The sequence below is a fragment of the Condylura cristata genome, unplaced genomic scaffold (genome assembly GCF_000260355.1).
Source record: "Condylura cristata isolate star-nosed mole 26May11 unplaced genomic scaffold, ConCri1.0 scaffold00008, whole genome shotgun sequence".
Taxonomy (NCBI): domain Eukaryota; kingdom Metazoa; phylum Chordata; class Mammalia; order Eulipotyphla; family Talpidae; genus Condylura; species Condylura cristata.
Genome location: NW_004567109.1, coordinates 24,213,920 through 24,226,278, shown reverse-complemented (window position 1 = coordinate 24,226,278; position 12,359 = coordinate 24,213,920). Strand labels below are relative to the sequence as shown.

At 46.6% G+C, this 12,359-nt stretch overlaps 2 protein-coding genes across 6 annotated transcripts in view; one reads left to right on the top strand and one right to left on the bottom strand.

Moving 5' to 3' along the window:
• Window positions 1-12,030, bottom strand: part of LOC101626393 (chromosome unknown open reading frame, human C1orf228) — a 30,120-nt gene extending 18,090 nt beyond the window's left edge. Inside the window, exons 1-2 of one of the 4 annotated variants that reach the window (XM_012722246.1) lie at window positions 11,945-12,030; window positions 2,164-2,391 (exon numbers count right to left, since the gene is read on the bottom strand). In XM_012722246.1, the coding sequence (XP_012577700.1) occupies window positions 2,164-2,369 (206 nt within the window). In that variant the 5' untranslated portion in view covers window positions 2,370-2,391; window positions 11,945-12,030. Of the gene's footprint in view, window positions 1-2,163; window positions 2,392-5,677; window positions 5,751-11,767 lie in introns of those variants that run through there. The other 3 variants (XM_004679470.2, XM_012722244.1, XM_012722247.1) reach the window with 3 other exon arrangements.
• A 79-nt stretch (window positions 12,031-12,109) lies between these two features.
• Window positions 12,110-12,359, top strand: part of TMEM53 (transmembrane protein 53) — a 15,761-nt gene continuing 15,511 nt past the window's right edge. The window contains exon 1 of one of the 2 annotated variants that reach the window (XM_004679469.2): window positions 12,110-12,334. In XM_004679469.2, the coding sequence (XP_004679526.1) occupies window positions 12,274-12,334 (61 nt within the window). In that variant the 5' untranslated portion in view covers window positions 12,110-12,273. The remainder of the gene's footprint in view (window positions 12,335-12,359) is intronic. The other variant, XM_012722248.1, reaches the window with a different exon arrangement.

The window sequence follows — 12,359 nt, the reverse complement described above, 5'->3', positions numbered from 1 at the left end:
GTGGGGTCGGGGGGGGGTGAAAAGATTCTGCAACAGTGACTGAGAAACAGCAAAGGAAGACAGCCGAAGAGACGAGAGTGTGAGGGGGGCCGGGGATGAGGTGACTGGGAGTCAGCACGTGCTTCAGGTGTGACATTTCAGGGACTACCCAAAAGCTCTGTAATCAAATACTATTTTAACACACTGTTTCAAAAAGAAATACAAAAAAATCCATGATGAAGAAAATATCCAAGTTTTAAATACAGATGGGATTTGATGTTGTATCACCCTACTGCACTCACCTCATCCTGACATGAAACAGGCTGTTAAATTAGTGGCAGTTCTGGTCAGCATCGCGAAATGTGGGAACAAAGCCAGGTTGCAGGCTCTGATGTTACCCAAGGTGCTTGTGACAAAGAGCCCAGGGACCCTCAACCTACTAGCTCTGCATCTTGGGAGTAAGGGGACAACTGATTGGTCATCTTCATTTTAAACCTTTTATGTGCATTCCTCTCTGAGGGCACTGGGGCAACCTGGAGAAAGGTTCCCTTTGGCTGGTGTTCTCGGCATGAATTGCTGATTTTCATCAGTGACTTAACTGTAAGGAAAAGAGGATGTGTTCACTTGAGCCGTGAGTTCTGCGAAGCTGCGGACTTTGGTTCATTCATTCTTTTATTGGCCATCCATGTGTTATAAAGTCAAAGATGAGAAGAACAAATGCAATTCCTGCCCTCAGAGAGCTTACAATCCAGTGGTGGAAGAAAGATAGTAAGCAGGTAATAAAATAGTACGACAAAGGAAAATAGTACAATAGAGGAAGTGCTATGAGTATGTGGAACAGGACATCTAAGCTAATCTGGGGCTCAGGAAAAGGAACTTCCTGAGAAAATGATGTTTAAATGGATACCTGAATAATGGGGTAGTAATTAGTCAAATAAGGAGGAGGCATGGGGTGTGGCGGGAGAGCATCCAGGCAAGGAGAAAAGCGTGTAATGACTGAGTTTGAGATGAGCCAACCATGTGCTATGGGCACACAGAGCAGAAAGGCCCCCAACCCCACACCTAACTCAAACTATCACCCCAGTAGTGCCTTCAGGCTCATTCTGCTTCCCAGCTCCCAAACACAAGTGCATCAAAATCAGAATATTCTAAACCAAATTTGTCTACCCCCAAATCGCTCCTCTTCTTGTATTCTCTCCTATAGAATGGCACCCCTTATTTACCTCCCAAGTCTGACTCAGTTGTGAGAGTCCTCCTGTGGGATACAGGGCGATGGTCAGTGGGTAGCCTGGTATGGAACTCAGTCCAGTGGTGGAAGCAAGATCTAGATCCAGAGAGAAATTTGTGCGGGGGCACACATTTGCTGTCCTTAAATGGAGTGGTGCTGATGGATCACTCAGGGAGACTCTGACAGCGAGAAGAGCAGAGGGATGTGGAGAGAATCCCAAGAATCCTGACATTTAAAGGGCTGTTAAGCAACAGAAACAAAGGACAGAAAGAAAGAACTGGAACTGAAGTGGAATTGCAGAGACCAAGGGAAGAATGTTTTGAGAGGTAGGAAGGGCTGATTGGTAAGTGCTCCCGAGAGGTCGAGTCAGGACTGGGGGTGTAGTCATTGGGTTTTGCAACTAGAAACCACTGTGAGCCACGCAAGACCTGCATCAGTGGAGTGGAGAGGACGAAGTCAGACTCCAGGGAGTGGGGAGAAGAGGGAGGTGAGGGAATGGGGACAGGAAGGCCAAAACCTTGCCGAGAAACTCCACCGTGAAGGGCAGGAGCTGGGAGGAATATAGGCTTGAGATAAGAATTCAGATTTTTCAGGGAGAAAATACTTGAGCCATAGAAATGTTGATGAAACAAGTTGATAATGAGACAAGAAAGAAAGCCAGAGCAGAGAGAAGAAAACCCCTTAGGCGATGGCAGGGGATTTAAATGCATATATAGAGGGTTAGCCCTTAGCTTGGGAGCAAAAGGGGTGGGGATGAGAATGAGGATCTAGTTATAGACTGGAAAGTCAGGAGGCTGAGGGGACTCCTGCCTTTGGGATGAAATTTCTCTCCCCAGAGGTCCTGTCCTAAAATTTTAGAGAGAGTCACGAGAAGGGTTCCTCAATAATCTTCTCTGCTTTTCTCCTTTGAAGATTACCTTCACCATTTAAATTTTCTTCTGTTCAGCAAAGGATACGTGAGCCTGAGCCAGGTGGTCAAACGCACCAGGAACAAGCTGGCTCCCTGGGAAAACTCCTGCTCCAGTTCTGGGGCTGTCTTGCCTTGGTTGGTTTCAATGAACTTGGTGAGGATGTGACTCCTTGCCACTTTGCCAGCATTGTCCCAGTCTTGTAAAAAACTCAAGAGCCGGCTAATTGCCGCCTGCTCCTTTATAGAAGTCATGGTCAGTCAGTCCTGTAGTTGGCTAGAGAGGGAGGGAAAACAGAGAGGTGAACAGGCCATTTGCATCCATGCAAGTCCTGCGGATTACTCAACGGGCTTTACTTGTCCAGCAACCCCCCATCACCTGCATGGTTTAGTGACATTCAACATACACCTCTGGGGGCCTCTCTGCTGTCACAAGTACTATGAGGCTATCGGCAGCCTCATGAGTTCGATCCCTGGCCAGGGAGCTGACCCACATGGCACAGCAGACCTCTCCTATCTTGCCAGCTGCTCCCCTCAGCAGTGTATTTCAGTCGATCTGCCCGTTCTGCTCCCTACTCTGTTTCTGGTGAATTCTCTGACCCCTGTACCTCTGGCCTGTACACCAGTTCCTGTATGCATAAACAAATCTTTAAAAAAGAAAAAAAAAAAATATGCCTCTGGGACAGGTCACCTGTGTTGTGACAGAGTTAAGACTATTGAGGTAGGAGACTATTTAGGAACTAAAACTGTAGCTGTTTTATTATTATTATTATTATTATTATTTTTTGCTGACTCCAGGAAGGAAAAGGACCAAAGGCTTCAGGGTGAGATAGGGTGCCTGCTAAAAACCTGGGCCTCTGGCAACCCTCACCTCACACAGGGTCAGAGTCTTGGGGTCGCTAGGGACCCAGTCCCCTCTGGCTTATCAGCTAAGGTAAAATGTTCCTTGACCTTGTACTCTGGGCTTTTATACTAACTTTCTTATCAACAACTTAAAGTTCATAGGAAGAAAAAGTTCCCATTTCAGAGTTGGATTAATGGGCTGTGGTTTGTAGGAGTCTGTGTCCTTGTGAGAGTGTTTTTGGGGGAGGAGGGGAGGAAAGGTTTAAAATAAACCCGTTTTCCAAAAATAGTTGTGATTGAAAGTGTTATTATCCATAACAAATGTTAGTGCTGATGGGAGAGAGGCATGTGTGATTCTTTTGTCTAACAGACAAGTGAAAGTCATATTTCACATTATCACGGGGTTTTCTGTGATTTACAGAATATTTGTGAAACATTACTTGCAGGGGCCATGATTGATATGGAGAGAACAGCTTGTGTGTAGGGGAGATGTGTATTTCACCAAGACTGTTCAACATGAAATTTACAGTCCCATAAAGTGCTTCTACATCTTCGCCAGAGATCTAGTTAAAAGGACTTTACAGTCTGAAACATCCTAAAATTGATTCTAAATTAACGTTTCCTCACATGTATTTGAGATATTGATGGGGCCCAGCTATCAGAATTTTATTAGGAAGCTATAATCTGAGGCATGCGGAGACCGCCATACATACACGCCAACCTCCACTATTCCTCAGAGGACACTGGGTATGTGCTCCCAGGAAGGGCATCCTCATGGCCTCGGGGATGGAAACAACCCGAAATCCATCAGCCTTAACAACCAGGTGAACGCAGTGGATCAACCCAAACACAAAAATGACCAACCCCCTCCTGACATCAGCATCAATCACTGAATGACATGAACCCTGAGTCTGAGACGATCTCCCTCCCTCAACAGCCCAGGCTGACCTCAGGAGAACAGGGTGAGTGGCTCTTCTAGGCCCCAGGGAGGCTGTTCTAGGCACAGGGGAAAGGGCCCTGGGCTTGCCCTGGATGGACCTTTGCTAGGATCAAAAGTCAGAGAGCAACCAACCACAGCAGCCCCCAGCAGTCCGAGGACAGCAGGACAGCAGACTAACTTTCAGCTGGATGATTCACATTAGGGCCTCTCTGGGTTTCCTGAGATCTCAGTCTTCCCCCCCTTTTTTTAAAGATTTATTTATTTGTGCATACAAGAACGGGGGTACAGGCCAGAGATGCGGGGTGGGGGTGAGAAGATTCACTAGAGACAGAATGGAGAGCAGCACAGGCAGCTTGACTGACATACACTGCTGAGGGGAGCAGTGGGTGAGACAGGAGAGGTCTGCCACACCACATGGGTCACTCCTTGGCTGGAGATCGAAGGCGTTGCTGCTGTGACTATGACAGCTTCACAGTGCTGTGCTTTAACCCATTGCGCCACCAGGGAGGGACCAGTTTTCTTATTTCTTAAACAGGAAAAGAAAACCAACAAATGGCAGTCCCAGGGACATAGTGCTAAATCACTAAACTTGTAGCAAAGGTTGGGTGCGGCACACGTTGCCAGGTGCTGTGTCTCTTGTGGTATAGTGGAAGGAAGAAGGTGAAATTGTGCTGTCAGCCTGGGTTCAAGGCCCAGCTCCCACAGCTATTCAGTAGAACGCCAGAGAGCCTGTCCCTCCACCTTCAGCCTCAGTCCAGAGAGCGCCACTTTCAACTCTTAGGGCTGTTTCTTTTGGGGTTCACCTCAGTATTTCCCACTAAGGAGCATATACTGCTGCTAGGGGCTGAATGCCCAGCACCTCGTCATGGGGATGTTTTGGAGATGGGGTCCTTAAAGAGGTAATGAAGTTAAAAGGAAATAATTAGGGTGGGGCCTAGCTCAATGTAACTGGTTCTCTAGAAGAAAGAGGGGCACAGATGCGTATGGAGAGAAGGCCACAGGAAGACACCAGAAGGCCATCAGACCAAGGAGAACGGCCTTAGAAACCAACCTTGGGACCCTTGATCTCAGACACCTTGGTCAGGGCCTCCAAATTGTGCGCTGACAAGTGTCTGTTGGTTATGGGCCAGTCTGGGCTTGTTTGTTTCGGCCGCCCCCACAGATGCCTCCGTTACTGTTATGGATTCACCAGTCTCCGCAGTATTTATTTCGGTTGAGGAATTAGCTCTTTTGAACCACTCTAACCACCCCCTCCCCGCTTTTTTTCTCTCCTTATCCAGACAACGGAGTTTTCTGCAACGTTCGTTAAATCAGTAGTGTTTATACATTATTGACCAAGTAAATAAATATTGCTCATTTAACCTACGAAGTACTATTACATTTTCTGCCGCTTATAAGCTGGTATTACCTGGAGATAATAACGGCTCCTTTTTATTCAATTGTTTAGTTTTCTAAGAACCAAAAGCCAATTGCTCCCACACGTTCCAGACACATAGTAAGGACTTTTCCCAAATGCTCAACCCATAACGGATCAGTCTCATCTTTTCCCTCAGGTTCTGCCTCACAGACCTGTCTCTTGCCTGGGCTGGTTGTTTGCTGAGCCTGGGTCACCAATATCAACCACCTGGGGTTTCCTTTTGCTAGTCTTCTCTGTCTGCTGTCTTGTCTCCTGGACTCACATCTTCTGTCTCCTCTACTTTTATTTAAGTATATTTTCCAGTAGTTTTCTAGAGAATAAAAATTAACTTGCGTGTCTTTCAAATTCTGAAAATATTTTCACCTGTTAGTTTGGTGGGTGTGAAAATCCACATTCGAAGTAAGCTCCTCTCTGCTTTGAGCCTCCGTGGTGTTGCTGTTGACAAGCCTGACTTTGTTCTGATTTCTGTGCCTTTTGTCTGGGGCTTTTCACTCTCCATGTTTTTTAGAACCTTTCCTAAAATTATACAATGACATGCCTTGGGGCAAGTATTCTGCATTCAAAACAAGGGCCCTTGGTGGGCTGTGTCCTTCAGATTTTGGAATTTTATCAGACAATGACTCTTTTCATTAAGGTCCTTATAAATATCAGTCAGTGGGTGTCTTTTTTTTCCCCTTTCTTTTTCTTCCTGGGATCCTAAGAGCCTTTGGAGAAGACTTTCCCACTTTCCCAGGGAGGGGGAGAAGACAGGGTGATGAATGCCTGGCTGCTGGCATCCTGGGAGGTGGCCCAGGGGTGGGGCTGGACTGCTACATGGCACCACAGAGCTTCCCTCTATCACTCAAGTGTCTCGCCTTTGCCCTTCAGCCACGCCTGAGGTCCTGATGTGGCGGTCTTCAGAGTTCAATCCCTTTCTCCTTTTGCAGCAAAGGAGTTGCGACTGTTGAGAGGAGCTTTGGGGTGAAGGCAAAGGGCTCTGTATACAGAATTTAGTTAACCTCTGTGTTCAGCCCCACACCTCTCATTTCTGACCTCTGTATTAACTCAGTGCTGCCAGCATTAAGTCTCTTGGAGGTTAAACCGGGTGAATTGATTTGCTGATTGGTAATCTCTCCTTGTTGTGCTTACTTTGTCATTTCCTAGGGTGATGCAAGCCAGGTACATTTCCCATCCCTGCCATCTACCTTCCAAATATTTGTTCAGCTTTCATCTGCTGTTGCCTCCTCCTCTGGACTTTTGCGACTTCATACTTTTTCATATTTCTGCACTTTTAATATTTTTTAGTGTTATGTCAATGAGATTTTGTGAGGTGGGAGGGATAAATGGCAGATGTCTAATAAATTTTTTCAGTCATTTGTTTTTTATCTCAACTTTTCTTCAAAATAAGATTTGATGAGGATTACAGACAGAGACCCCTTAAAGGCATTTTTTAAAAATAATTTAAAATAGTGATAAAAAGAGATAATGAGTTTCAAGAGTCAATTGCTAGATAGAGTCTGTATCTAAGCTGTCTCTAAACTATTAAAGTAAAAGAGGAAATGATATGTTTTCCCTGGTAAAGGACAGAGAGAAGATGTGATGACAGGAAGAAATTAACATTTCCTGAGTATATATTAAGTCTCGTTTAATGTACATATATTATTTGTTTCAAGCCTCTCTTAGGGTCCCACGGAGGGAGGGTCCCAGAGGCACATTTCTGCCTCTGGTCTACAGGATAAAGTCCACTTTCCACGGGGCATTCAAGGACCTCCCAAGTGTCTTGCCTTTGCCCTTCAGCCACGCCTGAGGTCCTGATGTGGCGGTCTCCAGAGTTCAATTCCTTTCTACGTTTGCAGCAAAGGAGTTGAGACTGTTGAGAGGAGCTTTGGGGTGAAGGCAAAGGACCCCAGGTGAAGCACATCTGCAGTCTCTTCTACATCCTCTGGCCCTTCCCTCTGGAGCTCAGAGCTGCTCTGCCATTAGGGATGGCAGCTCCTTTTTTGACCTCCAACTAATTCCTCAGTGGCTCTGTGACCACTCTGCTCTCCCTAACCTGTCACGCGTAACCATCCTCTCACTAGTGTGTGTTCCTCAAGGGCAGGGGTGGGTCTTCCCTCTCTGTGTGTCCCCGGGGCCTGGCACAAGAGAGAAGTTTTAATAAATGCTTGCTGGGTGAATGAGTGAAGACACCGGCCTCCTCCTGTTTAGATGGTTATATCTGAATGTCCATGATATGTAGGTCTGTAAAAGCACCAACTTCCCAAAGCTGCCATGTGCGAAGGGACAGCATCTCCATCCGAGAAGGCCAGGGCAAGGTCTATGAGGCATTTTACAGCCATGACAGGAAACAGCAATGTCAGCAGTGGTGTCATCTTTGGTCACCAAGGACAGGGATTCAGTGCCACGAACGGGCAGTTAAACTGTAATTGGAGCGAAGTATTCCTCTGCAACTCATAATGCTCTTTAGCTGCAGCCAAATGGCATTCAAGAAGGGGAGAAAAGTTTTTGAAATGTCAAAGAAATTATTTCCAATTTGGTGCTCACAGCTAGAGACTCTAATGATGAGTAGAAATGAGAAGCAAACAAATTAGCACTAATGGAAAATGGCTTCTGGAAAAGAGGATTTAATTTATAGTCAACTGGTCATGGCATGCAGTAGGCAGTAAAAGCCAGCTTCACCGGCTTGATCATAAGGACTGGAGCACACATGGAATGCCAGAGGAAAATAGACGTAGGCCATCATGCTTCCTGGAGTCTCTCTGTAAGTGGCAGCCAATTAAAAGAGTCATTATTTTACCTTGGAGAGAAAAGGGTCTGAAAAATCAAAGCACATGAAATTAAAATCCGGATTAGGAACCTCAGTCCAAATTGGTTTGTTTGTGGCCTTCTAACCCTGGCAAGGTCTTCTGCAAGGACAACAGACTGACTTTGTCTTCAGCCCAGAGTGAACTCTGTTTTTAATTTTGTCTCCATCTTCAAAGGTGGTTGATTAATAAATCTGGACCCAACCAGATATCAGGGCTATAGCAGCCAAATGGTTCTTTTTCATGCAGGGAAACTGAAATCAGAAAATTTCAAAAACCCTCGCTCTCTTTCTAAACCAAAGGTCCTTCGTGACAAGTGAGAAGAGGTATTAAAAATCAAGGTCACAAGGTCTTGTTTCTAAATAAAATTTCTCACAGGGCTCTCTCCTCCCTAAATCAAAAGATATATTTCTAAAAACAAGATGCCTCCAAGGTATGTGCCTGGCTCACTGTCCCCAGAAGGTCCAGAGACAGTCACTCTCTCCTGCTCCTGCAGGTTCTACCTGCAAAATGGGGCAGGTGGGACTGAGGTGTTCTCCTGAGCTCCCACCCCCTACTCCTCAACTCCATTCAGAGACAGAGACACAGCGAGGGGGGAGAGAGTAACATTCTCCTTCCAGACTTCAGATCCAGAAAAACAGGGTGTCATTGTCCTTACTGCTACTTAAGGCCACAGTACTACCATGTGGCACTTCCTTCTCACACACTCCCTTGTTTGTGCCCCTCACTCTAACCTCCTTATAGACCTCTCCTGCCACCCATCACTTCCCTAAAGAGTCCATCTGCTGGGCCTCCCTGGTGGTGCAAGGGGGTAAATCTCAGCACTATGAATCTATCAGCAGCCATGGCAGCATGAGTTTGACCCCAGCCAACAAGCTGACCCATATGGCGCAGCACAACTCTGTTTCTTGCCAGCTGCTCCCCTCAGCAGTGTATTTAGTTGATCTGCCTGTTCTTCTCTGGTGAATCCTCTCTCGCCCCTGCACCTCTGGCCTGTACCCCAGTTCTATATGCATACATAAATAACAAATCTTAAACAAACAAACAAACAAACCTCAATCCAGTTCTTTATGTTCCTTACTCAACCTCCATCTTGTAAAAATTCTTGCTACTGGCCCTCCTTGGGGTGCAGCGGGTTAAAGCTTAAGCCACTTCTGCATGAGTTCGATCCCCGCCTGCCCCGGAGGTGATCCACATGGTGCGGCAGACCTCTCCTGACCCGCCTGCTGCTCCCCTCAGCAGTGTACTTCATTGATCTGCCTGTTCTGCTCCCCACTCTGTCTCTGGTGAATCCTCTCACCCTCCGCATCTCTGGCCTGTAACCCAGTTCTGTATGAATAAATAAATAAATCTTAAAAAAAAAATTCTTGCTACTGCGAAGGTTTCACATGCCATTCAGCATATGAAATACACATGCCAGCCATGTGGTCACCTCCCTGGTTGGGGATCGACTCTGCTGCAGTGGCTTCGACAGCTTCTTAGTGCTGTGCTTTAACCTGCTGCGCCGCCAGGGAGCGCCCATCCATGACATTTTTTACTCTTCTGTGGAGTTTAAATTCTATGCCCATCCTCTCAACGATTCTTTTGCAAGGATCCTCAACTTCCTAATCCCTTGTTCTTCTATTTTTAGTCACCCGATAAAACCCAAATCTGGATCAATTCAACTAGTTTCTCTATACCCATCAGGAGAAGGGTTTATATTTGTGTTTATATCACAAAGCCACACAGACTTCTTTGCTACAAGCTGTCACCAAACTCGACAGGCGTGCGCAGTCATCTTGCAGCCACTGTCCATGGCAGCTACTTCATTCTTTCTCGCTTTTCTCAAGCCTTGCTTACTATCTCCAATCCCACCGGTGGATATCATGTCCCTATTTCACAGAAAAAACAGAAACCAGCAAACAAGAATTCTCTCAACTTCTGCCACCAAATCTACTAACACACTAATCTTACTTACTTCCTCTGTGTCATAGTGCAATTAGCCTTCCACCTTTCTAAGTCAATTTCTCCACCAATGCTTTGGATGCTCCATTTTATTCTTTTTTCGGGAACACCATTCTCTTAGTTATCTACTTTTCCCCTATAATTTTATTTTGCTCCTCTTTGCTGGCTCCATGCCAACAGCATTTCTCCTGTCTGCCTAAAAACCTTTGTTTGGGGTCTCCTTCCAGGAGTTGGTGTTTTTCTTTTTCCTCCAAACTTTTTGAAAGTATAATGTACTTGCCATCTTCACTTCCTACCCACTTCTCAACTCACTGTAGTTTGATGTCTGCTTTAATCACTCCATGAAACTGCTTTTGCAAGTTACCGCCAATTTCCTTGTTTCTAAACCTGTGAAATTTTAGAGGCCTTAATTTACTTGATCAGTCACCAGCCTGCACATTTACCTCCCTGAAAGACCACATTCTACTCCTGATAATCTTACTCTGGAAACTTCATCTCAATTACCTTTACAGGTTCATGCCTGACCTTTGCCAGACCTTCAGGCTTGAGTGCATCTCAGAGCTATGCCCTAGGCTCCCTTCTCTTACTCTACACATCCCCTCTGGAAAGCCTAGCAAATCAACACCAACACCAACAAGTGGTGTGGCTTCTACCCATAAGGACTGCATAAGGACCACCACATTTCTGTTTTCAACTTAGACGTATCTTGCAAACCCCATTCAGACATATCCAGCTGCCTGCTAGGTGCATGCCTAGTGGTACCTCAAACTCCTCATGCCCAGAAAAGATCATCTTCCAAATATCCTGACTCCCCTCCTTTCTGGTTACTCAAGTCAGGGATTTAGAAGTCATTTCTCTTACTTATCCCACCAGACACCAAGACCAGTTCTTTTTACCTCATAAATGTTTATAGAATTCATCACCGTCTCTTCTTTCTGGCTATTTCTTTATGATTTAGGCCACCACCACCCTTCCCATCTGGTCTCCCTCCTCCCAATCCCCATCTGTTTTCTCCATTGACCTTTCCAAAACACAAATTTGATTTTTATTCCTTTACTCAAAGCCCTGCAATGATGCCCCATTGTCCTCAGTATAAGCTCTAAGCTCTTGCACTCTAGTTGTAATATGCACTGGAAGGTTTTTTTTTTTTTAATCTTCAGTAAGATCTGCCTGTCAGTGCAAAGCTGAGCTAGGCATCAAAGACTCTCCAAGATCTGGGTCTAACTTTTTTTCCATGGTTGCTATCACATTAGTCTTGCCCTGGCCAGAAGGTGCTCATAATTCCTAGCAATCACTTTTTACTTTCCATTCTTTGAACTCCTGCAAGGAATCTTTTGCCCCCCATATCTCCACAAATCTTTCAAAATGGAAGAGCCAGCCCCACTGCCATGAACACCGCTTATCTCTGATTCTGAGCTCCTAAAATCATTAAGGCCTACTCTTCTAGTATTTATCAACTGCACAGAACGGGAGTTAGTTCATGTGGGGTCCCCTTTTAAAATTAATTCTCACTAGCGCCCACCTTATACCAGGTGCCCAGTAAATAATTGTCAAATGCGTGCATAAAAGCAAGAAAACTGTACCCCCTATCCTCTGTGTGTCCCCCACGAACAAGGAAGGCATTTTCTAGTCATCTCTCGAAGACACCACCTACTGCAACAGCACCCACCTCCCCAGCCAGAATATGCCTTGACCCTCCCTGGGTGGAGGATGGGCTGGCACGCACCCCTTAGGCCGTTTTATACGGTTCTCTACCTCCAGCTCCTGGAGCTGCGTCTGGTAGGGGTGGCTAGATGATGTAAATCAAGGGGCAGAGCCGTCCACCCCGGAGGATTAGACGCCGTTGAGAAGGAAGACCCTCCTCATTCCCAGAATACAGCAACTCTTCCGCAGACCCTCTTACCTACGCAGGAGGGCGGGGACTCTTCCTGACTGGCGTCCAAGCTGACCAATATCTGAATCGGAGCAAGAAATCCACCCAATGGCTGCGGGCCAGCGATAAGATGGGGCGGGACATGGTTGCTAGGGCAGAGCTATTGGGGCGAGGCGAGAGGCTCCCAAAGAGACTCGGCGGTTGCTAAGGAGGGAGGTCACAGAGCGTGCTCGGGGATTGGGCAGCGTCGAGGAAGGTGGGTGGTCACTGGGCGGCGCCCAGGAGGCGCCCGGGTGAGGTGAGGGCGCGCGAGCCGGAGTTCCGGCGGGAGGCCTGTGCTGAGAGCCTGCCCCTTCACCATGGCCTCGGCCGAGCTGGACTACACCATCGAGATCCCGGATCAGCCCTGCCGGAGTCAGGGTACGGAACCGGGGTTGGGTCCAGT